The sequence below is a fragment of the Primulina eburnea genome, chromosome 16 (assembly GCF_022965805.1).
Source record: "Primulina eburnea isolate SZY01 chromosome 16, ASM2296580v1, whole genome shotgun sequence".
NCBI lineage: Eukaryota > Viridiplantae > Streptophyta > Magnoliopsida > Lamiales > Gesneriaceae > Primulina > Primulina eburnea.
Window position 1 is genome coordinate 2855040 of NC_133116.1, and position 27195 is coordinate 2882234.

Sequence of the window (27195 nt, forward strand, 5' to 3'; positions counted from 1 at the left end):
TATAATCTAGCTAGGAGCGACCACTTTTCTGCCAATGATCACACTCTACCCACTACAACACATAAAATAGAGTATACACTTTTTGACTATTAGCATGGGATTTATTCAGAGGCGGCTCTATAGTACCAACCCCCAAAATTTTTATCAAAGTGTTATTATTATTATTATTTTATTATTTTAAGTTTACATGTATATTAATAAAGTAGTTAATTCGACAAACGGTCAACGGTGTCTGCGTAATAAGACTGGTGCATGGTTCTATCTCTCTCATTCTCATTTTCAAGTTTGTTTAAAAAATTTATTTATTTCTATTTGTTAGACCTAAAATTTTAAATTTTCACTCATCTTTTCGTAGTGAAAAAAAATTAGTTAAACAAAATTTTCTGGACTTTAAAATAAAATTTAGAAAATAAAATGTAAAAAACACATTTAAAGAAAAATGAAAAAAAAAGACATTTCGATTTTTAATTAAGTTAAAATTAAAATTTGATTAGTTAGTAGTTACAAATCTTTGTAGCCCCCAATGTAAAAACATATATGAGCACGGGTGAAATTATGTGCATTTTTTGGATGTATAATTTCATCACATACAATATAGAGACACCCTCGACGTTTCTCACCAATACATCCAATAATGGACATCATCTCAATGGTTCTAACATAAGTGCTCATAGTGAAAATCCAAAAGATAATATATGTGTGTCACATCAAGATTTCTCTCATATACATCTCATATAGATGGATGTCCCATATAAAACTTGATATAATTTAAAACCATTTGAAACAAGAGATAAAAGGGCAAAAAAATTTGTCAAAATGTAAATTGGTTGTATTATGCAACACATCAAATTTAGTAAATAAAAGTAAATTCTAATACATTGTAAAATAAAATAAAATAAAACAGGTCTACCATTACTAAACTAGTTCATAGCATCTCCCTTCCAACATCACACAATTGATAATAAACCTTCGATTTTTTCATCCACAGATTCAGGTACTAGCCTGAATCTGTACGGTCGAGGAACCACCTTACTTCCTGCATGAAGCACGCAGATATATTCAAAAAAATATAAATAGAAGATTTGGATATGGTTCAACTATCACTTGGACATATATTTTTTCTTTATGGTTCAACTATCACTTGGACATATATCGATCACAGTGAACTTCAAGTATAACTTCTCCTTAACTGCTAGAAACATTGAGTGAACATGTTGATGCTGCATTTTTCTATTTATTAAGTTATTTCCATTTTTAGAAATGCAAGCACTGCCTTGGGGTTGAGCACGTAATTATACCACAATTGAGTCACGTGGCCTGTGTGTGTGTGTGTGTGTGTATTAGAAGCTAATCATATCCAAGTTGGACCATTTTCTAAAATCCAATCTGGGAGTATCAGATAAACAATCCACCACAAATTTCAGCACGAACTTTTTTTGGGGTAAAAATATAGCTAATATTGAGAAACAGAGCATTCAACTAAACATTAAGGGAAAACTAAAGGTGATTTGGTTAAAACGGTCAAATGTGTAGGCCAGGCAATATTGACGAGATCAAAATGAAAACAGCAGAAATAAATGCCTAAACATTCAATCATATTTCAAAAAAAAATAAACATTAATATCAATATTACATACATACGCACAAAAAAAGTCAGTTACATACCCTACAAAAGACTATGATATCAATATAACAATCTTGGCCGTTGATTCACGCTCAGATACAGTATGAATTCAATCGTATAAATAAGCAAACTAACCTGCCGCTCTTCTTTGATGGAATAACTAACCCTCTTTTCTCAAGGCTCTTAAATCGATCTCGCGCAAGAGTGCAACAGCCCTATCATCCAAAACGTTCAATAATACACAAAATACAAATTCAGTCAACTATTCGATACTCTTTGTTGTAAAGTTAACAGTAAATTAAGAAGGAAAAAAATTAACCTTCAACTTCCTAAGTGAACCCGTTTTCTCCTCAGATAAGAGAACTTGGAGAGGAGCGGGCTCAAATCTGAAACATAAAATACGATTATGCTAGTCTGTTTTCCATGTTTAACAATTTGATAATGCAAATGGGTATTCCGAATGTTATTTGGGGCACGATAAGTATTAAGACCTACGGCATAGACTGAAGGAGCAAGATGGGGTGTGTGCCTCATGGAAGCGAGGTGTATCAAGGCATCAGATCATAAAATCTGGAAAGATGTATCAAGAACATTATCCTAATATGGAGCGTGTGACACAATTGAAGAATATTAAGCCGTAGTGTGCTTCTCTTTGCTAACACAAGTGCACAGGCTGAATAGTGTATAGAATGCCAGTGCAAAAATAAATACATCTTAAGGTACAAGTATTGCATGCAATTCATGCATCATTGCTTTGAAGAGAGCTTGAAGGTACCATATCAACAATGTAGAGGGTGTATCCATGTTCATGAAGTTATGCCAACTGCCATTAGTAAAAGGTGCAAAGAAAGTTAATGAATGTCACATTTACAACTGCATACTTGTATTTTCCCATGCGTGGTGGTCGAGCCTTCAGTCTTTCTTGTTTAGCAACATTGCGTCGGATACGTCTCTTATGTTTTTCTTTATCCTCCTCGGTTATTTCTTCAAGTATATCCCTTAATCTGTTTTAAAAAGAAAACCTAATAAAATACATGAGAATTCATGCATAACTAGAGGACTAGAATTCGTGTATAACTAGAGGACTATTGGCAGAAAATACTCATCGGACACCTGTCAATATCTTGTGAGATTACTACCACTTTTTTGGTTTCTGCCTCTACTTTCAATCGTTCCTTCCGCCTAAGCCTCCGATTCAATTCAACTCTTGTTACCCTTTTGGTTTTTTGAAGCCTGTGGGTTCCCAGAAACAAGAAAAAATAAACAGGATAGCTTATTCAGGAGGGAAATAATCAGAAAAGGCAATCTAATATGCAAAAATCTCCTCCATAAAGTTGGAACATCATACAGAAAAAAGAAAAAAAAAAAAACAAAAGATAAAGCAGGGTACAAAATAGAATAGCTCGACAGTATTTGACCTCTTCTCTGGATTTGTGTCCTCATAATCTATAATATTTTCACTTTGGCCATCATCGTTGTCATCTATTCCATGATCCGCCTCAAGGAAATACATCTGACATACAAAATAATATTGATTCACTAGTGACCAGTTGATAGCATGTGGCAACTGAGAACTACGTGACCACAGATAATTAGGTAAGGGAGACTGACTAACATCTTCTTCATCGATCGCTTGCCCAGGAACTAATAAAGGAATAGGCTCAGGTCCCAATTCATGTTGATAAATTTTATGCATTTCATCTGCCACAGCACGAGCTAATGCTTCCTGTGGAAACAACCAATAGAATAAAGTTATATCATGGTCAGTAAATCAGTGGGAAAAAATAACAAGTGTAATAGACAAAAATAAACATAAAGAATAAATAACCTGATGGGTATCAGGGTGGGGATTGAATGAGCATCCAGAAGGTTCGACTTCAACAGCAGGTATTAGGGAAGGCTTGGGCTTCTGTTATTATAACAATAGTTAACCCAAAAGAGGCTGCAAATGTGAAACATTCTATTGAATTACAAAGATGACTTGCTATAAACAGTTTCTGTGAATACAGGAACGACTTAACAATCCAGGTGAGTTTCTTGTAGACATGCAACAAATATCAATTGATTGATAATACTTCATCGAGCATAAAAATGGCAATCATCAAGAGTTCAGGGAAAATTATTTTACCCTTCTAATTCTGGCAATGTCTTCACCTGAAATGATAAAATACTGGCTCCATCAGAAATCACAGTCGGTCATTTATTAAAATTCAAAAGATAGATAATTCATCAATTAATTATAAATATGCTACCTTTTTCTTCCCATAAATCAACTATGCCAGAATCAACAGCAGTTTCATTCTGCCATCATTTTGTAAATACAAAGTATTAATCAATCAACAAATTTAAACGCATAATCACTCTAAAACATATCTAAAAAGTTTAAGAACAATAGCTAACCCTTGAGCAATCATCCGCGTCAGTTTCATTTGTTTGAATAGCGTTACCATTTTTCTTGGATTTTTTCTTTTTCTGTATGGAGGATGGAACAGGTTGAACAAATGGGTTCCTTTGCAACACACTATCACAATGCAACACTCTTTCTCGGCTTTTCTCAATCTTCCGCTTAACAGAAAGATCTGCAGTTGCATTTTAATGAATGTAATTGCATTCTCCAAAACAATCTCCACTGTTACACTTACATGCTTTGTTATCAAATAAGTAGATTGGGAAAAAAAGCCAAATGTAGTGAGAAAGCTATAATAACAAAATTTGATGAGACACCAATATTGTAAATAATATTTTGCAATCGACAACTTGGCCCCATAATTTAATTGTTGAACGACTTAATCCATACGAGTAGCAGTAAGTTACATGGTTTTGAAAAAGGTACATATAAAATCTGAAATTTTTTCCACGATAACCCAACTGTCAATCAGGAGGTTAAATTTACCATTTCTTTTAAAAGAAGAATTACAGTTTTTTTTAAAAATATTTGAGAGGAGGAAACAGAAAGTCCTCAGATGCACAACTCAATAAGATAACTTAAATTTACCAATATTAACTTCTCAAAACTTCCGATAGTCACCAGCAGCAGCAATAGAACATAACTAATCTCAAATGCTTCAGGCTCACACCATATACCAAACTGAAGTTCAGTTCCCCGAATAAATTTTTTTAAAAAAACACATGCGAAATTATCACAAATTCAACGACCAAGAGCCATGAAGGTGATATTTAAAGCTTTACCTCTAGTTTTGTCGAGGAAATAAAGTGAATCGCTGGGGATATCTGCCAAAGACCCACCAGACAGCGCGTCTTTGGTGGATTTTTCGAAGTACTCTTCAAAGTCTTCGGTGCTTATGTTAGCCCTCCAAGCCTTCTTTCCTTTCCTCGAGCTCTTAGCTTTCTTGCCCATCGTTTGGTCTGATTCTCACTCTCCGTAAGCCTTAAGCGTATGTATTGGTGTATTTATAGATTTCTGTTAGGGCTTCGCTGTGTGCATCAGAAAAAGCGATGCCAGCAATGAAGTAATTAACCCTAGTTATCGTGCTTAACCCTAGTTATCGTGCTGAATGTGAGTTGCTTAGGCGTTGTTTGGGTCCATATTTTTATGTAATATCGAGTTTTTTAAATAAATAATAATTGTTGTGAAAAAGTAAAAATTTATGGTAAAAAGTAAAAATCTCAAACTCTCAAAATTTACCAAACTACACACTTTATAATATTTTTCTCTCTACTCAATTGTGATTTTCTTCACAAATGAGAGATCTATTTATAGAGTTTCATTACACATAATCCAAAAATAAAATACATCATTACCTACATCATCACACACAAATTTCTAACTTTACAACTCTTATTTTCAACATTCAAATATTCAACTATTACTTTTTCCATATTAAAATATATTATTTCAACACTCCCCCTTGTGATGATGATCATGATATGATGATGTCTTCATTACGTGTTTTGTACTGCCTCGTTAAAAACCTTACTAGGAAAAACCCATTGGGATTAAAACCATAGTAAGGGAAAAAGAGTGCAGTCACGTGAACTCCCCCTCATGTTGACACGAACAACTCTTCACAAATTTCGTAGATTGTGCATCCCAATATTATATATGTGCTTTCTGAATATTGACGTAGGTAGTGCCTTTGTGAAGAGATCTGATGAGTTTTCACTTGATTGAATGTGACGAACATCAATACATTTATTCTTCTCAAGCTCCTTGGTGAATGCGAAGAACTTAGGAGGAATATGTTTAGTTCTGTCGCTTTTTATGTATCCTTCTTTCATTTGAGCAACACATGCAGCATTATCTTCATATAGTATCACAGGCTTCTCATCGAATGATAATCCGCATGAAATTTGGATATGTTGGGTCATTGATTTTAACCACACACATTCACGACTTGCTTCATGTAGTGCAATAATCTCGGCATTATTTGATGAAGTTGTTACGAGCGTTTGTTTCTGTGAACGCCAAGATATTGCAGTGCCTCCACGATTAAATACATATCGAGTTTGGGAACGTGCCTTGTGTGGATCAGATAAGTATCCAGCATCATCATAACCAATTATACTTGGATTAGCATCTTTTGAATACAAAAGTCCCAAGTCTGTCGTTCCTCGTAGATAACGGAATATATGTTTAATTCCGTTCCAGTGTCTCTTTGTTGGATATGAGCTAAATCTTGCCAACAGATTCACGGCAAAAGATATATCAGGCCTTGTACAATTTGTAAGGTACATAAGGGCACCGATGGCACTTAGATATGGTACTTCTGGACCAAGAATATCTTCATCATTTTCACATGGACGGAATGGATCCTTTTCTATGTTTAATGATCTAACAACCATTGGAGTACTTAAAGGATTTGCTTTATCCATATTAAAACGTTTAAGGATCTTTTCTGTATAATTTGTCTGGTGAACAAACATTCCACATTGTTCAATTTGTAAACCCAGACAATACTTGGTTTTTCCAAGATCCTTCATTTCAAATTCTTCCTTCAAGTATGACACAACTTCTTGAGTTTCCTTATTCGTTCCAATGATGTTTAAATCATCAACATATACAGCAATAATTATGCATCCGGATATTGTTTTCTTAATGAAAACACAAGCGCATATTGAATTATTTACATATCCTTTTTTCATCAAGGGATCACTTAGTCGATTATACCACATTCGACCGGATTGCTTTAACCCATATAATGATCTTTGTAATTTCACAGAATAACATTCTCTGGGTTTTGAACTTTGTGCTTCAGGCATCTTAAATCCTTCAGGGATTTTCATATATATATATATATTACTATCAAGTTATCCATATAAGTAAGCTGTAACAACATCCATAAGGCGCATTTCTAAATTTTCAGATACCGCCAAGCTAATCAAATACCGAAACGTAATTGCATCCATCACAGGAGAATACGTTTCTTCATAATCAATTCCAGGCCTTTGAGAAAAACCCTGTGCAACAAGTCGAGCTTTATATCTTACTATTTCATTTTTCTCATTTCGCTTTCGAATAAAAACCCATTTGTATCCAACAGGTTTTACACCTTCAGGTGTAAGGACTATAGGTCCAAAAACATTACGTTTATTTAGCGAATCCAATTCAACCTGGATGGCTTCTTTCCATTTTATCCAGTCCTGCCGATTTTTACATTCACCAAAAGATTTTGGTTCATGATCTTCATTATCATTTATGATGTCGATTGCCACATTATAAGAAAATATATCATCAATTTCATCTATATCTTTTCGGTTCCATATTTTTCCAGTATTAATGTTGTCACGCCCCGAGCCCAGGCCCGCGCCTGCGTAACTGCACAATGGGCCCCTATAGCAACTACTTCGTATTCGTCCTCGCTTTACGAAAATGATTAACCCAAGTTGCTATAGAAGTCCATTGTAGCCCTTTATAAACTCATTTTAAATCTTGATTTTTTTCGATGTGGGACAAGGGTATCACAATCACCCCTCCTTCAGAACGCGACGTCCTCGTCGCGACCTGATCCCTCGATCCACCAGCACCGAGAATCTAGAGATGGCTCCTACAGGTTCAAGAGGTGGCTCCCGTCATGTAGCACTTTGCCCCGCAGGTTCAAGAGGTGGCTCCCATCCACGTAGCACTTTGCCCCGCATAGCACTTATTTCTCGGTGTTCCAGGCCGGTGACCGGCTCTGATACCATTCTGTCACGCCCCGAGCCCAGGCCCGCGCCTGCGTGACTGCACAATGGGCCCCTATAGCAACTACTTCGTATTCGTCCTCGCTTTACGAAAATGATTAACCCAAGTTGCTATAGAAGTCCATTGTAGCCCTTTATAAACTCATTTTAAATCTTGATTTTTTTCGATGTGGGACAAGGGTATCACAAATGTAATTGATAGAGATTTCATGATTCTCGTCAGTTTGTGGTTCTGACAGAACATTTTCATCATCATGTGTTTCTTCAGGAACAACATTCTCTATTTTGTGATCATCATGTTTCTCTATGAATTTTCTTTTTCGAGGATTTTTATTCTTGGAACCGACTGGCCTTCCACGCTTCAGGCGTTTAATGACATCATGAGTATCTTCCATTTGTTTCTTTGGAATTTCAATTCGAGCAGGGGCATTTGCAGCATGTATATATGATTTAGTTACCCCTTTTGTGTCTGCAAATGCATCTGGTATTTGATTTGCTATTCTTTGCAAGTGTACAATTTGTTGTACATCTTTTTCACATTGTTTTGTTCTTGGATCCAGATATAACAATGATGATACATACCATGTAATTTCTTTTTCGGTATGTTTTTGTTCTCCCCCTAACATTGGGAAGATTTCCTCATTAAAATGACAATCAGCAAAACGTGCTGTGAACACATCTCCTGTCTGAGGTTCAAGATATCGAATGATTGATGGACTATCATAACCGATATAAATTCCAACCTTTCTTTGAGGTCCCATTTTCTTTCGTTGTGGTGGTGCAATAGGCACATACACCATACATCCAAAAATTCTCAGATGAGAAATGTCTGGTTCTTTACCAAATGCAAGCTGCAATGAGGAGTATTTATGATATGCACTTGGTCTGATGCGAATTAATGAAGCAGCGTGTAAAATTACATGTCCCCATATAGAAATAGGGAGCTTTGTTTTCATAATCATTGGTCTAGCAATAATTTGCAGACGTTTAATCAATGATTCAGCCAATCCATTCTGTGTATGTACATGAGCAACAGGATGCTCAACAATGATTCCCATAGACATACAATAATCATTGAAAGCCTGGGAAGTAAATTCACCAGCATTATCAAGTCTAATTTTTTTGATTGTATAATCGGGAAATTGATTCCTCAATTTTATTATTTGAGCAAGTAATCTTGCAAATGCAACATTTCAAGTTGACAATAAACATACATGTGACCATCTGCTGGTGGCATCAATCAATACGATAAAGTATCTGAATGGTCCACATGGTGGATGGATTGGTCCACAAATATCACCCTGAATACGTTCAAGAAACATTGGTGATTCAGTTTGGATTTTGACTGGTGATGTTCTTATAATAAGTTTTCCAAGAGAACGTGCTTTACATTGAAACTTATTATTCTGAAAGATCTTCTGGTCTTTCAGTGGATGACCATGTGTATTTTCTATAATTCTTCGCATCATTGTTGAACCAGGATGTCCCAATCGATCATGCCAGTTGGTTAATATCGAGGAATTATCAACTACCATGTTTGATTCAATGAGACTTATATGTGTATAATACAATCCAGTAGGAGCATTGATAGTTTTTCAATCACATATTTCTTTCCTGATTTATATGTGATAAGACACATATATTTCTCATTCCCTTCATTCATTGTTTGAGTATCATACCCATGGGAATATATATCATTAAAACTCAACAAATTTCTTTTCGATTGTGGTGAATATAAAGCATCATTGATCAAAAATTTTGTACCATTAGGTAACAAAAATTGTGCTTTACCACATCCTTTAATCAAGTCTACATGACCTGATATTGTGTTCACCGTTGTTTTTGTTGGTTTTAGTTCCAAGAAATATCTTTTATCTCGGAGGATAGTGTGCGTTGTACCACTATCGGGTATGCAAACTTCAGCTTTGCTCATAGCATTTTCCATATTTGTACTTCAAAAAAAAATATGCAATGAAATAAAATTACTGACAATACATATATAAATATAACACATATCATAATTGTACAATAAAACATTATTATATGAATACATGAAAAACAAATTATTGTACATTTATATTCTACCACTATATTGTTCATTTTCAGAAAAATCATTGAGAAAATCTGCAGCATCAAAATTGTTCATTTCTATCCCACCCAACATGTTGATCATTTCCAGAGAAATCATTCATAATATCACCAGCATCAAGATGAGTTGAATCACTCAAACGATCATTGCGTTCAGTGAAGTTGGTCTCCTTTTCTTTCCCCTTTAATGATTCTTTATAAAGTTTACAAAGGTGCTCAGGGGCTCGACAAACTTTGGACCAATGTCCTGGAGTACCACATCTGTAACAAGAACTTTCATATCTTTTTGAGTGATTCTCATTAACACTTGTATTCTCATGATGTCTTTTCTGTGGATGGTTTGGGACGCTCTTTTGAGATGAGTTATAAAAATAACTATCTCTATTATTTTCAAAACCACGGCCGCGTCCACGACCACGACCAATTCCACGTCCACGTCCACGTCCACGACCTCGACCTCGACCTCGACCAAAACCTTGTCTTTGAAATTGATTTTGGTTTCCAGGTATAAATTCATTTTTACTTACAACATTTACTTCTGGAAATGCTGTTGATCCAGTGGGTCGGGACTGATGATTTCTCATTAATAGCTCGTTGTTCTTTTCCGCCACAAGAAGACAGGCGATGAGTTCAGAATATCTCGCAAATCCACGTACTCTATATTGTTGCTGTAGAGTAATATTTGATGCATGAAATGTGGAAAATGTTTTTTCAAGCATCTCAGATTCTGTGACCTCATGTCCACAAAATTTTAATTGCGAGATTATTCTATACATCGCCGAATTGTAATCACTGACTTTTTTAAAATCTTGGAATCTCAGTGTGTTCCATTCATCCCGGGCGGTCGGAAGTATAACTTCCTTTATATGTTCAAATCTTTCTTTTAATCCCTTCCACAAAGCCATGGGATTTTTTTCAGTCAGATATTCACATTTCAATCCATCGTCGAGATGTCGACGCAAAAATATCATGGCTCTTGCCTTTTCTTGTGACGTGCATATGCCATTTTCTTTAATGGTCTCGCTTAGACCCAATGACTCAAGATGCATTTCTACATCTAGAGTCCATGACATATAATTCTTTCCCGTGATGTCGAGCGCAATAAATTCGAGCTTTGTTAAATTTGACATGGTGGTACTAAAAAAAATTACGATGCATTTTATTAGTTAATAAATATTGCAATACAAAGTAACGGATAAACAACAAGTACAAGTATTTGTAAAAATAAAGAAAACGCACGAGGAGGATATTCTCCGATAAATACAAGACTCGTGAGTATGATATCCAAAATAATTAAAAATATCCTTGAGAAAGCCATCTTCTTTTTTTTTCGAAAAATTTGATGATGAATAATTTTTAGAGAAGAAGAGAAAGTTGGAGTGATTGAATGTGTTTGTGAGATGATATTTATAGGGCAAAAACTAGCCGTTTGTTACCGTTTATGACCGTTGGTGTACAAAAAATAAATGTATGTATTTGTATAATTTTATGGTAATAATATGATGTATATAATATTAGACATGTTTAAATAATTATGTATATCATATCATAATATTATAATGAGTGTCATAATTTATTTTGTTTAAAAACCTTATAGGCTTTTATACTTGTCGTATCCCTTACCGGGAGTGTGGGATGTCGTCTTAACATCCTCCCAGGATTTATAACAAGTTTATGAAAAATTTATTTTTATTATTTCTAATAATAACATTATATTGTATATTAAATAAATACACAATAAATAAATAACAGTAAAATAAATATTATTACTTTTGTTACCTTTTTCTTCTGTTTGGAGCTTGGAAAAGTATGTAGGACTTTTAGAGCTTCGTGCTGATAACGTGTTGTGAAAAAGTAAAAATTTATGGTAAAAAGTAAAAATCTCAAACTCTCAAAATTTACCAAACTACACACTTTATAATATTTTTCTCTCTACTCAATTGTGATTTTCTTCACAAATGAGAGATCTATTTATAGAGTTTCATTACACATAATCCAAAAATAAAATACATCATTACCTACATCATCACACACAAATTTCTAACTTTACAACTCTTATTTTCAACATTCAAATATTCAACTATTACTTTTTCCATATTAAAATATATTATTTCAACAATAATAAAATTAACAATATTATTCATTATTTTATTACAAAAAAAATTATATAAATACGCAACAAATACATTCAAATACTAGTTTATAATAAAGTAGGAATAGAGGTTTAAAAGTCTGGCCTCTTTCCTATTTTTAAATTTTAAATTTTTTAAAAATTAGTTATTAATTAATAGACTTATTAGTACATGAATAGATTACATTATAATTTTAGAATAAAAATATTAAAAATAATAGTATTTACAAAATTAACGAATATCAATAAAAAAAATATTTTTTTTATTATACTTTCAAATTGGTATTTTGTTGTATTTCAGCAATTCTCCTAAGATACATTTTTTGCATATTGTTGGATTGGCAGGCATTAAAAATGAAATAATTCATTAATCGTTTATTTTACCTTTTCTTTTCAAACTATAATTAACCCAATAAATAAACTTTGAATATACGATTTTAATAAGTTTCTCCTCAATATTTATATAATTCATGCAATAGAAATTACGTCGGCTTTTGTTTGTGGAAATATATTTTATTGTTTAATTAGTTTTTTTTTAAATGAAAATAATAATAATAATAACCATAACAAATAAAGAAAAAAGAACAAGAATTCTCGTAAACCAATATTATTATTGTTAATAGATTTTATTATCAATAATGTATTCAGTCAAATCGAATAAATTGCTTTTTTCAATACAATTTTATTTTATATTAGATTTTTTAAATAAGACTTCTAATTTTAAAATTTTCTGAAAATTCGATTATTCCGGACACTAACTGAAAATTTTGGTTTTTATCCGGTTGATTTAGGTTTTGATGAAAAATTGGCTGGTTCATGTGTTATTTATTTATTTTATCATTACTAATTTTATTAATATCGGTATTTTTAATATTTCTAATGATATTATCATTAATTTATTTTGATTACCCCATACTAATCATAATTTAATTGATTCATTATGTTGATAAATTAATATTATTATTTTTTAAAAATTAAAATTTCATAAATTTATTAATCATTCGAATTTTTATAAGGAGGAACGGGGGACTCGGACCGTGGCCCCTTGTTTAATTTAACTTTTGAAACTCGGGCCCTTAACTAACTCGATACTGGGCCAGCATAATATAGGCCAATGGAAGCCCAATTACTAAAGAGCTCGAACGACTAGCCTGAGAAGGCCCAAGTCCTTTTCTGTCATGTTCATTCATTTTATGATGTTAGATGCCTTGGGTTCGGGTAGAGCAAAAAGCCAGATTAGTGATTGGGTTGCATAAGCTGTGCAGATTTTGTGCTGGACGGGAATCGAATGATAGAACCAGCCTTTGGAGGACACATGTTTGACGGAATTCCCAAGTGAAACCATCGTTCATGGTGACGATTAATATCTCAGTTAGTAATCTCTCTCTTGATTTGGAGTCGAACAATACTTGATGCTGGTTGATCGTGTTTCACTGAAGTTCATGCTTGAAGTCATATTTTTGGACGCCTTCATTTGAGCTGGTGACTTCTTCGCATGCTCCACTGGGCCTGGCCATGGGTATACATAAATTCATTGACAGTAGGGGGTAGGAATGGTCGAGAAAGAAGCCGGTGTTGGAAGGAAAATACTTGATCCTGGTTCAAATTAGAACACTGGAGATTAACCAAGTTCGAGAACTGGTTGATCAGCTCCATTTTGATGCTGACGAAGAATTACTGGAAGCAAGAGAAATTAATGGGCTTGTGTTCAAGTCGGATTTTTCTGATGATAACTTATTGGTATTTGGTGCCACTCAATTATGTAATACGTGTCAGTCCATGTAACACATGCATATCTGAAATGCTCATATTGTAGGAAGTGTTTGACGTGAGTATCTTGAAAATGTAGAGAAATATTTGATAGAATGGGATAGAGATGTAGCGTTACAGTCAACATTAATGACAGCTCATTCTCCATGTTTCTAAGGGGAGGAAGCGCTATAAATAAAGGGGGAAGGTTTGATGCCCAATCATTTTACACTTGCTAGTGTCCTTACTGCATGCTTGAATATTATCTTCGATATGGTTGCCAAATCCATGGCTTTCTGTACAAACCTAGCTTTGAAACTTACAGGAGTATGCATAGGAAGGCGACATGATTGATGTGGAATTGGTTTTCTGAATCTGATTGCTAGTCCTGATGCTATATCTCTGACTGCAATCAAATTAGGTAATTCCCATCATGGTTCTGTGGCAACTGGACCACGACATTTCAGAATAATGAAGCGGATGGGCATGTGTTTTTACCTTGCTATGTGTTCTATTTGCTTGAACCGTGCAGGTATGATCGATACTTTTGGTCAGTAGAAGACTTTGCTTTGGTGCCAAAAATAGAACTGTTTGCTTCTGTTCTTGGCCTACGGGTTGGGTTTGTGTTCATATAAACAGTGCCTATTCAACCAAATGATATAGTGTGGTGAACTCCATTGGCCTCGTTCAGGATTCTTGGCCTTGTCAAGTTTGGAGAAATTTTAGTGAAGAGGATTCTCTCGCTCAGTCCAGCACATTCTTCCACTTATTTTCTTTTATAAAAACATAAACGTGGAGGCAGATAGGTTGAGAGATTGAGTTCGTTTGAGGAATGTGACTAGAGAGCGTGATGAGAGAGCAAGGAGCAAGGTTTAGTTGGACAAATTTGAAGATAAGGTCCATAAATTTTATGTGGGAGATAGGAGCATCCACAGAGGGACTATATTTTTTCACTTAGTAAAGCTGAGAGTGAAGATGAAGGCGTTGGGTGATTCAGATATGCATTGCAATGTGAAGATTGAAATTCTGAATACTGGGGCACACGTGCTATCTTTATTGAATGCAGTTATGTAGAGTGTTGAATTTGTAATGTGGTAAGATTACTTTTGTTATTGTTGATTTGATTTAGGACAATGGTTCCTATCAATTCCCTTTTCAGTGCTCCATCAGATAGATGAAATTTAATTTTCTTGGTTATCTGTCATCAGTTGGGATGCAAAAGCAAAACCCCTTTGATGCTTGTTGGACTTCAGAATTCAATAAAGGTACATCTAGTTCTATAGAAACGCAGAATAACCTTCTAAGCATTATTGGATAATTCATACCATATATAACATACACAGAGGACTCATGAGATATTATAATTGCCCAAAAACTAGCTGTTGAGAATCCTACATTTGAAATCAAAGAGCTTTGATGACATAGTTGTAAAAAGAATCATTTTTTTAAAAGAAGAATAGAATAAAACATCTACAATGAGATAGATTGAATTATAAACAAATGCAACTGTGAAATTGTTTTCCCTAATCAGTGAATTCAAACCCCATTCCTTTTGTTTTTTATGTCCATGAATGAAGCCCTTGTAATCTGTACAGTTAGATGAGGATTTTTAAGTGCAAAAGCATCAAATCTTGCTGCAAAAACTACGTCTTCCATGTTTCTAACTATAAAGTTCAAGGCTGTTTCCTTTAATGATTGATTTGAGCAAGAATCTGATATTTCTAGAATATCAAGAGCATTGGATGAATTTAAGGAGCCAAGCATATGCTGTGAACAAAACTTTTGGAGAAATGGGATTTCATACTTGTCTGCTGCAATTGACAGTGAATAAACATGCTTTTCCACCTTTTCTTTGGGCAAATCTCCACAGTATAGGAACTCAAGCAACGATTCTACTTCTTCATGATTCAATTCGTGAAGTGTTATCGTGTCATTTGGTGGAGCTTTGCATCCATCAGAATCCAAGATGTTTCTGAAAATATCAGATCTTGATGCCTGAACAGTATCAAAATAGGATTGCTTAATTGAAAATAACATGATTACATTTTTATATGAAATGTGATTATACGCAAAGTGATTGGTTTGATAGGTAATGGAAGGTGAAGCCACTTCGATACCAATAATGCTTTATGTGCGGGTACAGATGGCCCATTATCTCCGGGTTTGATTTGAATATCAGTGTGAGTTTGACCCTTAAATGCTGCAGCAAATCCACCGAGGTAGCTTATTTTCTCATTTAACATGTCTTCCATTTCCTTCATCTCCTTCACCCATTTTAAAGCATTTGCAAATCCCTGTTGACCAATCCATACATTCTTTTAAACTTTTTAAGATTATTCTATTTTAAATGTACACTTGTGATTTCTAAGTTGGCCTTTTGGGTCTTTAAAATTAGAATGAAAACTCCATGCAAAAGTAAGAAACAGGATAAAATCCAAAAATCAACGATGATGTTAATGTGGATGCTAAGAAATCTGAGTTTGGTGCATGTGACATACAGGCTTGTTTGATACAGTTAACATAATTTTTATTGTATAAAACAATGAAACTGACTCTAGTTACTCTCATCGTGATTGAATTAATGCCACAATTTTATACTGTGAGAAACAGAAATACATAATTTAAACAATCATAAAATGTCAGCATGATGTTTTTAGCATTAATTTAAAATAGAAAGGGTGGGTAGCATAATTGCTTACATGAACTTTAGCCTGATCACACGCTTTCATTAGGTAAAAATGCAATTTCTCAAATTTGACGACCTTCACCACCACTCAACTATTGTTTCTGAGTATGAATTCATATAGAAGGTTACAATTATGGTCCTTCCTAAAGGTTTCCGGCACTTGTTTTACAAAAATGAAGAATTGAAAATATTAACAAACTGGAATCAGAACTAAAACATGGAACCGAATCATACATAATCCTAGTTCTTAAGAATGATCCATACGCATAAGCCCTTTACCTTAGTCATATTTGACGAAGAAACCAAAGTGTTTACTCCTGTTTTATCAGACCCCTTTTCACCATCATGTTTGTTTGTCAAAGTGATTATACTTCTTGCACCTTCATAACAAGCTCCACATATTGTATTCCTTGGAGGCCTAAGGATATATGGCATCGCACTACAAATTGAGCAATCCATTGTTCTCAGAGAGGAGATGTGAAGATGGAAAGAAAATGAAGTTTATTCTCTCTTCTTGTGAGGTCAGTATTTCCCTGTTATATTCTATATTTCATGGTATGCTGTTTTGTGGTAGTTTAAGGCTTGGTGTTCCATCTTTGAAAAAGAAAGACACCATTATTGCTCTCATTATGCGCATAAGAATATTGTATTGATAATCTATACTTTGAAACAACTAACCAATGCCTTTAAAAAAAAACAAAGAAACAACTAACTAATGTGATTCCATTAAGTAGGGTCGGCTTATTTTTAGTATTTGTAAGTTTAATGAAATGACGAGTCTGGTGGTTTAGGAAGTACTCCAAGTTTTGATGGTTTAAAACATCATACAAGTCGCCATATTAGTTCAATAGTTTTCTTTTGTTTTAAAAGTTATTTTTACCCTTTTTTTAGCAAGTTAATGTCTACATTACAAGACTGACTCTAGAGTGCTTGATACTATATAGGTATTGAAGTACTGATGTTTCATAAATAAATTTTTCAGGTTTTTCTGATGATTGTTGTATTTTTTTTTTTATTGAACCGGCTCGATATTAGCAGAACATCATCTGGTACTTTGGGGAGAAGGGAAAGGATAAGTGGGTCATTTCACCTGGCTATCACAATGAGACGTGTTTGTTTTAAGTATTTTGAGTAGGTTTGAAGACTCCGAATTAAAAAATGATAGAGATAGTTAGGAGAGAATAATTAGAGTTAGGAAGTAGAAAAAGACTTTCCAACCTTACAACACCAAGAATGTGGTGACCACGTCTTACAAAATTGGATAATGCGAATTTGCACAAAAAGGCTTCGTGGCCTTATGAACTCTTCTTTTGTCCTTTTTTTCAGCTAGATTATTCTAATCTTGGGTTACAAACATTAATATGATTTACCCTTTCTCTCTAATTTTTACCACTTTTTTTCTTTTATCTTGTACTGACATATTTTTGTAGGTTTGATTTATTATTCAAATTATACATCTAATAGATGGATTTCACCTCAGCATGAATGTAATTTATTTAAATAAGCATATTATAGGCAACACCAATACATGAATGCAATATAAATGCCCCTAAGTTGAAAAGTCACAGCTGCCTGTCGAAATCATAGCCACATCAATTCAATTCTTCACTTTGATCGCTTTCGACAAACTCTGCCCAGATTGCAGGGCAGAGTTGTAATTTACCTCCTCAGCATGTATGTGTCTGGATTTGGAGCCCCAATTTGGGTCAACTTGAATAATATGTCGAGTACTTTATCCGGTTGGTCCGTTGGGCTGTGTAGACGAGCTATCTCACACTTTGGGCAGTTTACCAGGCATACCTTCTAAGCCTGGGCCTAGGACCCTATGATTGGGTCATTCGGCCCAATCAAGGGATATTTTTTTTCCTGTGGGTGATTGCCTTCCTTAAATTCCCCTCAAATTTCGAATTTTCCTAAGATATCCATCAACTTTTGTTTTAAAATCTCAATGATTTATATTTAATTACATACCCTTTTATAAATATTCTATTCATTCTCGAAATCATATTTTATTAAATTCGTTATCCAAAAAAATATGTATATATATTATGTGATCCTCTAGAAAAAATGAATTTGACCATTTATGTGAATATCTAAATTTACCCTTGGTATTTTTCTCAAATATTCAATTCATTGTGTGTGTGTGTGTGTGTGTAAAGGTGAATCGCTCACTCAAACGTTCCCTTCTTTCTTTCACATTTCAATGGAATAAATAGAAAACATCATCGACTAACTTATATTTTGTGAAATATTTTTATAGACTTATTTAACGCATCATTCCATGAACTGGAGTGCCTGAAACGTCGGTAAAGTAGTCTAGTGTACTAGAATGTTTAATAATCCATCATTCTGCTTCCATTGCTTCACATTCGTTGCCGGCCGGCCTACCGGATAAGAGTCTAGCCGCGGATAAACCCATTGTTTGTGCTGACAAGTTATACTCTCAAATAATGCGGTTGTTTCTATCCTAGTATAAGGACGATGTTTTTATGCAGACCCAAAGACCTCAATTCACTTTGGGACACGAGGTCTGTATATTCAAACATGACCTCATAACCTCAAATATATTGGCGTAGTAGAAATTTTCCTGCCCAAACCAAACATAAGAGAAACTAAATTTGATATGTGAAATGAGTCTGAAATAACCCGGAATTAAAAACGAGGGAATGCATAAGAAAAGGTGAATATGAAAATTTACATTAAGGGTCAAGTTAGAATAATAGGCGCATTCCAATTGTCGCCCTCCTAATCAACTCATGGCATGACCAACGATGGACAAGACCACCTTCTTCACACTCTTTATTGTGTAGCAATAACCCCTGATCCTCCTCAAACTTCCATTTATAGGACCAAAACACGTTGTTGAGCTATGAGAAATCTTCTTTGGATCATATCCTATGTCATGTAACTCGTTACCGGCGGTCGAGCTTGAACTAGGGGCTGAGCACGCGAGATGTGAGCTTGAAGACAAAGATGACGAAAACGATGACGAGGGCGATCGGTTAACTTTCTTGGATGGGATTCTTGAAAGATTTAAGTTAGAAAGATTGGAATTCTTTGAGTTCTTTTTATGGGAAGAGTTTGTCCGAGGGCTGGTTATGAATTGGTGGGATGGTGGCGGAGTGAGTGTCGGAGGAAGAGGGGTATGGCTGGATTTGTGCTTTGGCGTACCCGGCTGAGACTCCCACATAAATGGCACAGCACCCGTGGCTCCGACGTAGTACACTGGCGAAGACTCCTCGCCGACCTGGTCGGCGGAGTTGCAATCTTCATTGGTCAAGATTTTGATTTGTTGAGATAATTTAGGAGGGAAATGTGGGGAACCACTTGCATTTGCCATTTCTTTCGATATATTATTAATCTTGGGAAACTAAGAATTCTAGCTAGTTCAAGGTACTTGGATTACAATATATAAGATAGTAAAGCAGGATGATCTAGCCATATCTAGTTCATATATATATATATATATATATATATATATATATATATATATATATATATATATATATATATATATATATATATATATATATATATATATATATATATATATATATATATGTATAATCTGTGAGTCAAATGTGTGGTGAGTCAATACAATTGGCTCAATATCTACAGATTAATCATTCATTTATGAACAAAAGATAATGTTGGAGTACGTGAGTTGGGGCCATATGTAGTTATTAACTCTTTGTTAATTAAGATGACTAAATTAGGTTGGGGCCAAATGTAATAGAAAAGAAAACCAAAGAATTGAGTAGTGGTGAACGACTCATACTATGTAACATGACTTAATCGTGGAATTCACAATTCAAATAGTAAATAATGAAATGCCGAAACAGTTTCAAAAATAAATTATAAACTTTGTTACATTAATTTTGGCTCTCTGGTTTTTTATTGAGTGAAATGTTGGTGTGGGTGGATCTCGATTCTTGATCGCTCGGAGGACACATTATGTTTGGACGAAAAAATTTAATTTAGTTTGAGATATTTGATTTGAAAATTAATTTAAGACTTAGATTTCGAGTCAAGAGATAAATCTAAATATACGAAACAAAAATAATGTTCACCCACTCCACTGAAATTCGCCATGAAATCACGTGTCACATTAGATAATAGTAACCATGTATATAATAATAAATAAAAAATGAAACAGTTGAATGAGATTTTTATTAGTGAAATTAATGATTGAATCAATATTTTCTTCAAAACCATGATCGAATCTGTTAATTGTCTCACATCGGTAGGATAAATAACTTGGGAGTTATATATATTGGCTTGGACAATCCTCCTCCCTTGAGCTAGCTTTTGGGGTTGAGTTAGGTCCAAGTTCCAATCTTAACATGGTATCAGAGCCTGGGTTCCACCGTTATGTGTTGTTGGACTGCCTATAATTAGGCCACCCGTTCTGTCCATAATTGGGTCATTTGTAAACTCCACGCTCCAGATGTTCATTCCTGGGCGTGAGAGGGGTGTGTTAATTGTCCCACCTCGGTGAGTCATTTGTAAACTCCATGCTCCAGATGTTCATTCCTGGGCGTGAGAAGGGTGTGTTAATTGTCCCACCTCGGTAGGATAAATAACTTGGGAGTTGTATATATTGGTTTGGACAATCTCCCTTTGAGCTAGCTTTTGGGGTTGAGTTAGGTCCAAGTTTCAATCTTAACATAATCAATCACGATGATGAAGATTGCATGTGATTACCCTAAATTCAGGAGTTATAATATAACTTAGTTGTCTTTGCTAAGTCATGTGCCTTGCAACATATTAATCCAGCATTTTTATTTTTTTATTTATCTGGACTCGATATTTAGACAAATCTGAACCAGTCGATATTTAGACAAATTTAATTTTTCAAATTATTAAGTTATACGAACACGTGGGACCACATGCGATGATTATCCACAATAGTGAAAGAAAAATGTCAATTACGGTTGGATTGGATTTTGATCCAAGATCCATCGTCTGATCCAGTCCATTAAAAAAAATAAAGATTTAATCGGATCTAATCTTGGTGTTAATATTGTGATATCACTTCAAAGAAATTAACATGCCCGATTTTTTAAAACAAGACTGGCCCAAATTTGAGAAATGTGCCTAAATGTGACCTTATTGTCCTCATTATATAAATGGCCCAGAGAAGAAGAAAGTAACTAATAAGATATTGTGCAAATGAACGATACTTTAATCCTATTCAAATATTAATTAGCTAGGTTATATACAAATTAGTTTAAATATGTTACGTTTGAGTACAACAGAAATTGAATTCGACACAAGTTATTTGTATTCAACGGATCACAGGTCATCTAAGAACATTATCAAGTACAGTTTTAACTCTTAAGATATGACGATGAAACTTTATGGAAGCGTCACACGGGTGATAAAAATATGATATATAAGAATTTTATGTAGCGTATACTAATTATTGTATGTTGTTTGATGTATCTGAGTTGATTGTTGATAGAACAATCTTTAGTTATCTTATCAATTATACCAAACACACTCGACTATTTTCAAAGTCACTTTGGTGAACTAATAAAAAAGAACGCAAAATAAAAAGTCAGAGCAATATTCGGCTCGACTGGTTCATGGGTTTCCCCCTCTAGTCTAATTCAAATCAATCCCAATCTCAAATAACAAAGTGTAAAAACCATTTGATCAAATGAGAACGACGTGCATGCCAACCATCAAGCAAGCTCCCAACAGAGAAAAGTGAAGGAAAATTGAGAAATTATGAATTTATTATTTTGATTATAGGGAAAATTGGTGAAAAATCCTCAATCAAAACATTTCTTTGGGTTCACTCTCTATCCATCATACAAAATGTGGTACACTTCATGTGGAAATCTGGTACACTTTATATAGAAATGTGGTACTAAAAAAGTACCCAGAGATTGAACACAAAAAAAAAATCGACGGCTAGGAACTGGAGACCAATTTCCGGTTGATTATATATCATGTGGAAGATGGATCGTATTAATTCAAGGTGTATATTGTACTCACATGTTCGAGAGCTTGTTGAAAAGATAAAGATTGGACTTATTGTGAATGTCAAAAGACAATATCATAAGCTTGTCGAATTTGTCGACAAAGGGATATCTAAAAACAAGTCAACTATTAAACGAACTATCTATGGATTGTAACATTTGTCCTAATCATATATTTCCAAATATATGATCTAGTTTTTATATTCAATAGTACTGTTCTTTTCTTAGTTTTACTATTTTTTGAATGAGTTGAATAATAGAATAATCAGAAATAGGTTAGCTGAGAACTCTAGGCATAAAATAATAAATTTTTACATATATATACATTATTTCGATTTCATTTAAATTTTCATCTCACAATTGTCCTAAACTATGCCCAAATATTTCATTATGAAAAAAGAGGGGTATAATGGGGAATCTACAAGTTGTACAAGACAAAATATTGCATTCCCTTTCTTTTCCCATGTGCTCCTGCAATCACGCAAAAGGTTACGGGCATCAATTGTGTCCGAAATAATGTGTTGGCAAAGTGGAATGAGTGTTGTCTTGGTGTGCTTTATTTTGGTGAAAAAAGAATGTTAATTAATATATAGTTGGTGGTGTGTTCTGCTTTTTTGAGCATTACATCTATACACCATATCAATCTATTTAAAGTATATTTTGGCTACATATGATAGGATACATGTGATATATAATATAATGATAAGTTAATAATAAATAAGATGTAGATATTATATTTAATATTTGGTATAATTTTAATAAGAGTGATTAAATTTATATATTAGATTGTAATGACAAAATTAACCTTATCATAATTAATTTTATAATTTCAAAGTTGTTTCTTGAGTTCATATTTCTTATATGTTCATGCAACGACAGTGCTTGCATAATTTATTTTTTTAACCTAATTTTATATATTATATAATATGATAATTGAGCCCTTAATTTTGTTAGTCAAGTCAAATACAAATTTTCAAGGTTAATCGAGTGATATTAATAATTTTATTGAAATTTATAAAAATTATTTATATAATTATCTCGAGTTCATTTAAATAATTATCATATTATAAATATATAAAAATAAATAAAAATATTTATTTGATTTTAATTTCTACCTACAAGTAAAATAAGAGAACAATTAGATTTATGATTTTTATATATTGAGGGCAATTAAGTCATTTGTAGTATTTTTATCATTAGATTAAAATTATCACATCTCATAAAAGAGATATTTTATCACTATATAAAATTATTATTCACAGGCCCATGATATTATCATGAGCTTTCTAAAAAAGTACCAAACGTGGGATAAAGAGGATATCAATCTCTCTTTTATCTCATGTACTAAAATATACCTTATAGCATTATTCTCTTATGATATGAATGGATATATATGTTAACTTTCGTACAAATATGAAAAACTTAGATAATATTGGAATCGAAGAAAAATAGTCTAGATATAGTATTGATCAACCTCTACTTATGTGTATGGGTGAAAGTGAGTAAATGGATACTCCAAAATTACATATATTTGATCCAAAGATTCGGTGATATCTTGATATTAAAATTTGTGTCGTATCAAATGGGGACCGCTATGGGGCATGCACGCTCTCGGGTACAAATCTTTCTTTGAACTTTATATATATAATATATATATATATATATATATATATATATATATATATAGACACACACACATATACACACACTACACATCTACCATATACACTCACACTTGTATAAATATCGTTGATGAACTCAATTATTAGGTACACAATTTGATAAGTTCTATTACATTCAATAAATTAGTATCACATCATATCATTTTGATATACCGAACATCTATCATGTCCACTCACATTTATATAAACAACGTTGATGCACTCAATTATTGGATATACAGTTTTAATAAGTTAGTGTCACACCAACAATGCTCATACAGATGTATAGTGTGAGTGTAAAATGTGTGTGTATATATATATATATCCCATTTCACTGTACAACCCGACCAGCACTGTATACAGTAAGTATTTCACATTAAACATCATAAATATCGCCAAGATCACAAATTTCAATTTCTAAACTGATCGGTTTCTATTTATGCACTACTTAACCAATCAACACTCTGAACTCCAAAACAAAGTTCACCCTAGAAGCTAGTCTTTCTGAAGCGCCTTTTGGGTGTAATAATTGATGGAGGAAACAGCAGAATCTGCAGGCATGACTGAAACGAAAAGTATTCTGGACAACCCGAGAGTGGAGATCGACACTTCGCCGCCGTTTGAGTCCGTGAAGGAGGCCGTGGACTGGTTCAGTGGCAGTGGTCCCTGGATGCAGCATCGCCTGCTTCGTTTTGCTGCTCATCACCGTGTAATTTGTTTTCTCTATTACTCTTGATTATTATTTATGTTGCATGTTATAACTTATATAATCTGTCATTAAACAGTGAGAAACAGTGTTGGTGATATAATTAGAAATTTGGAATTTATCGTTTTAAAAGATTTTATGAAAAACAATATGATAATAGCAGAGATCGTGTAGATTACGTTATATATAGTTTTGATGATGCGATATTTCAAACTTTTTATGATACTTTTGAAAATGCCATTGCAGCATGAAACCGAGCCTCTGGGGAAAATGGAGGAACAAGCAGTACAACTGGAGAGGGATTTGATGCTGAAAGAACAAGAAACACTCAATCTATTAAAACAACTGGAGGCAGCGAAGAGATTAGTCGAGACTTTGAAGTGTCACATGATTCCTGATTTCTCTCCACTTTTGCCAAGTCCTCACCAAAATACGGAAACTCGTACGAATGATTCCACCGAAGATTTGAGCTTGTTTCCTGTCTTGTCTCCTGGTTTGATGTTCATGGAGCTGAATCGTGCGAAAACGAACTTGAACAAAACGTCGGTAGACCTTGCTGTGATTCAGGAATCCGTGGAGTCGTTAAACCAGAAAATGAGAAGAGACAAGGCTTTGCTTGAGAGGAGAATGGAAATGGAAGCACCTGACTGTGGAAACTCGAAATCAGAAGCACGGGGGAGGTTGGAGAATTGTACAAACATTACGGTGGGACTGGAACGGGCTGATTTTGAAACTGAGCAGTTCAAAAAAATGACAGAGGCTTCTAGGTATGAAGTGATGAAGGCGATGACGGAGATAGAACGTACCAAAAACAGCATAAAGATGGCGGAAATGAGGCTAAATGCAGCCAAGAAAATGGAGGAAGCAGCTAAAGCAGTTGAAGAAATCGCGCTTGCCGAAAGAAATTTGACTTCATCAGATGTTTTCTTGGATCATAACCGTAATGGAATTACTCTTTCGTTTGAGGAGTACCGTTCGCTCACTCAGAAGGCGCATCAAGTTGAAGAGATTTGTAAGACTAAATTCATAGATGCAAATACCATCCAAACAAGAAGCAAAGATCATAAACCAGCAGTGGCAGTCACAGAAACATTTGAGGAGATGAAACAAGAAAACCAGCATTCCCGAGTGGTGGATATAAGGACTAAAGAGGAGGGTTCGCTACCAAATGACCAAGATCGTTACTCTAAGTTCAAGTTCATGAATTTGCGCTCTGGTGGACATAGAACTGCACAGATTGATAACGAGAATGGATCAAATGGAACGACTTCAATGGGAGACATATTAGGTAGGAAGTTGATTTTGCAAGATGACATAATTGTAGGGAAGCATGTGGAGAATCATCATGGTGAAAGGGGACATGTTTCTTTGAGCCAAATGTTGCGCGAGCAGAGTCGAACCATCTTGCATCCTGGTGAGACTGCGGGAGACGAGCACAGACGTGTCGAAAGGTCGTTCTTCGTGCAGAGGAAGAAGTTTGGATTCATTCAAGTGCCAATCTCCATCAAGAAAACCAAAAAGAAAGTTCAAACTGAATGAATGTGAAGTGAATTAGGCTCTTAATTAGTGTATGCTGATTTGGATTATTATCATGTAGTTTGGTATTTGCTATTGGCTTGGGAGTATGATTTGCCTATGTTGGCTTTGTACAAGGTTTACTAATGATTTGTTGTGAAATTTGTGATTGCTTCTGTGAGTATCGAGTTCCTGTTTATTCCATCGCATAATATGCCCCGCGCGCGCACACACACATTTATAGCGATATTCCACCTATATGTTGTAAATTCAAAATAAAACATATAGGACTCAAAAATAATCGATTAGAAGTCTAACCAAATAATTATACACCAAATTACGAACTTGTTGATTAATCACCAAATCTTGAAAAAGCGAGTTCACTTTAAAATTTTGATTTTTATATTAACTAAATGGGCCCAACTACTGTAAAAATAAGCCCAATATTTGTTGCAAGCCCATAAACAACGTGTGTCATTCTGTGAATCGGACTAACTGGGCCTTCCCTTGGATAATGAAAGGTACATTGAATTTTCCTCTGATGTTTATTAATATAATTGTTTATACTGATGATCCAAAACTTTTTGGTGCAATTTTTTGATTTCTTTCTTCATTCGGTCATTTCTCGAATTGAGACCTTTTTAAAGACAAAAACTTTTTGATTTCAAAGATTTAGTAAATATACTTTTAATTTTCTACGATTAAATTTTCAAATCTAAATCAGAAATTTTGTTATTATATGTTTAAATTAAAATATTATTATTTTTTATTTTTGAATTTTTTTCATTAATTTTTTTAAAAAAATTTAAAAAAATTAATAAAATTCTGGTTATACGGGTTAGATGCGTTGAGTCGGGTTATACGGGTTCGTGTTCGGGTTGCTTCGAGTTCGGGTTTGGTTTGGGTT

At 34.0% G+C, this 27195-nt stretch overlaps 3 protein-coding genes across 4 annotated transcripts; 1 reads left to right on the top strand and 2 right to left on the bottom strand.

Annotated features, from left to right (window-relative positions):
• Nucleotides 1-807: 807 nt before the first annotated feature.
• LOC140817068 (ribosome biogenesis protein NOP53-like) lies at nucleotides 808-5100 on the bottom strand. The gene is made up of 12 exons (XM_073176636.1): nucleotides 4814-5100; nucleotides 4025-4203; nucleotides 3877-3925; nucleotides 3753-3778; nucleotides 3453-3533; nucleotides 3240-3350; nucleotides 3043-3137; nucleotides 2738-2857; nucleotides 2506-2628; nucleotides 1944-2010; nucleotides 1760-1839; nucleotides 808-1036 (listed from the first exon to the last, which is right to left on the bottom strand). The coding sequence occupies exons 1-12, from the start codon at nucleotides 4980-4982 to the stop codon at nucleotides 1030-1032; spliced, it is 1107 nt and encodes a 368-aa protein (XP_073032737.1). The 5' UTR covers nucleotides 4983-5100; the 3' UTR covers nucleotides 808-1029.
• A 9905-nt stretch (nucleotides 5101-15005) lies between these two features.
• Nucleotides 15006-16890, bottom strand: LOC140815941 (BTB/POZ domain-containing protein At3g56230-like). 2 transcript variants are annotated; one of them, XR_012114481.1, is made up of 4 exons: nucleotides 16699-16890; nucleotides 15851-16027; nucleotides 15155-15728; nucleotides 15016-15112 (listed from the first exon to the last, which is right to left on the bottom strand). XR_012114481.1 is itself a non-coding variant. In XM_073174984.1 (3 exons), exons 1-3 carry the CDS (start codon nucleotides 16876-16878, stop codon nucleotides 15270-15272), a joined length of 816 nt encoding a protein of 271 aa, XP_073031085.1. In that variant the 5' UTR covers nucleotides 16879-16890; the 3' UTR covers nucleotides 15006-15269. The 2 variants fall into 2 exon arrangements, 1 of the variants encoding a protein (XP_073031085.1); XM_073174984.1 differs by having other exon boundaries at nucleotides 15006-15728.
• LOC140815939 (WEB family protein At2g40480-like) lies at nucleotides 16841-26469 on the top strand. The gene is made up of 3 exons (XM_073174981.1): nucleotides 16841-16940; nucleotides 24550-24776; nucleotides 25020-26469. The coding sequence occupies exons 2-3, from the start codon at nucleotides 24600-24602 to the stop codon at nucleotides 26310-26312; spliced, it is 1470 nt and encodes a 489-aa protein (XP_073031082.1). The 5' UTR covers nucleotides 16841-16940; nucleotides 24550-24599; the 3' UTR covers nucleotides 26313-26469.
• The last annotated feature ends 726 nt before the right edge of the window (nucleotides 26470-27195 follow it).

Excerpts from the sequence above, each read along its gene's own strand:
- LOC140817068 (XM_073176636.1), bottom strand. The coding sequence starts at position 4,982 with ATGGGCAAGAAAGCTAAGAGCTCGAGGAAAGGAAAGAAGGCTTGGAGG. Across the intron at positions 3,534-3,752 it reads ACATTGCCAGAATTAGAAGG|AAGCCCAAGCCTTCCCTAAT; the intron begins GTAAAATAATTT and ends TTATAATAACAG. Across the intron at positions 3,138-3,239 it reads AAGCGATCGATGAAGAAGAT|ATGTATTTCCTTGAGGCGGA; the intron begins GTTAGTCAGTCT and ends TTTGTATGTCAG.
- LOC140815939 (XM_073174981.1), top strand. The coding sequence starts at position 24,600 with ATGGAGGAAACAGCAGAATCTGCAGGCATGACTGAAACGAAAAGTATT. Across the intron at positions 24,777-25,019 it reads GTTTTGCTGCTCATCACCGT|CATGAAACCGAGCCTCTGGG; the intron begins GTAATTTGTTTT and ends ATGCCATTGCAG.
- LOC140815941 (XM_073174984.1), bottom strand. The coding sequence starts at position 16,878 with ATGGATTGCTCAATTTGTAGTGCGATGCCATATATCCTTAGGCCTCCA. Across the intron at positions 16,028-16,698 it reads CTTCGTCAAATATGACTAAG|GGATTTGCAAATGCTTTAAA; the intron begins GTAAAGGGCTTA and ends ATTGGTCAACAG. Across the intron at positions 15,729-15,850 it reads CCGCACATAAAGCATTATTG|GCATCAAGATCTGATATTTT; the intron begins GTATCGAAGTGG and ends GATACTGTTCAG.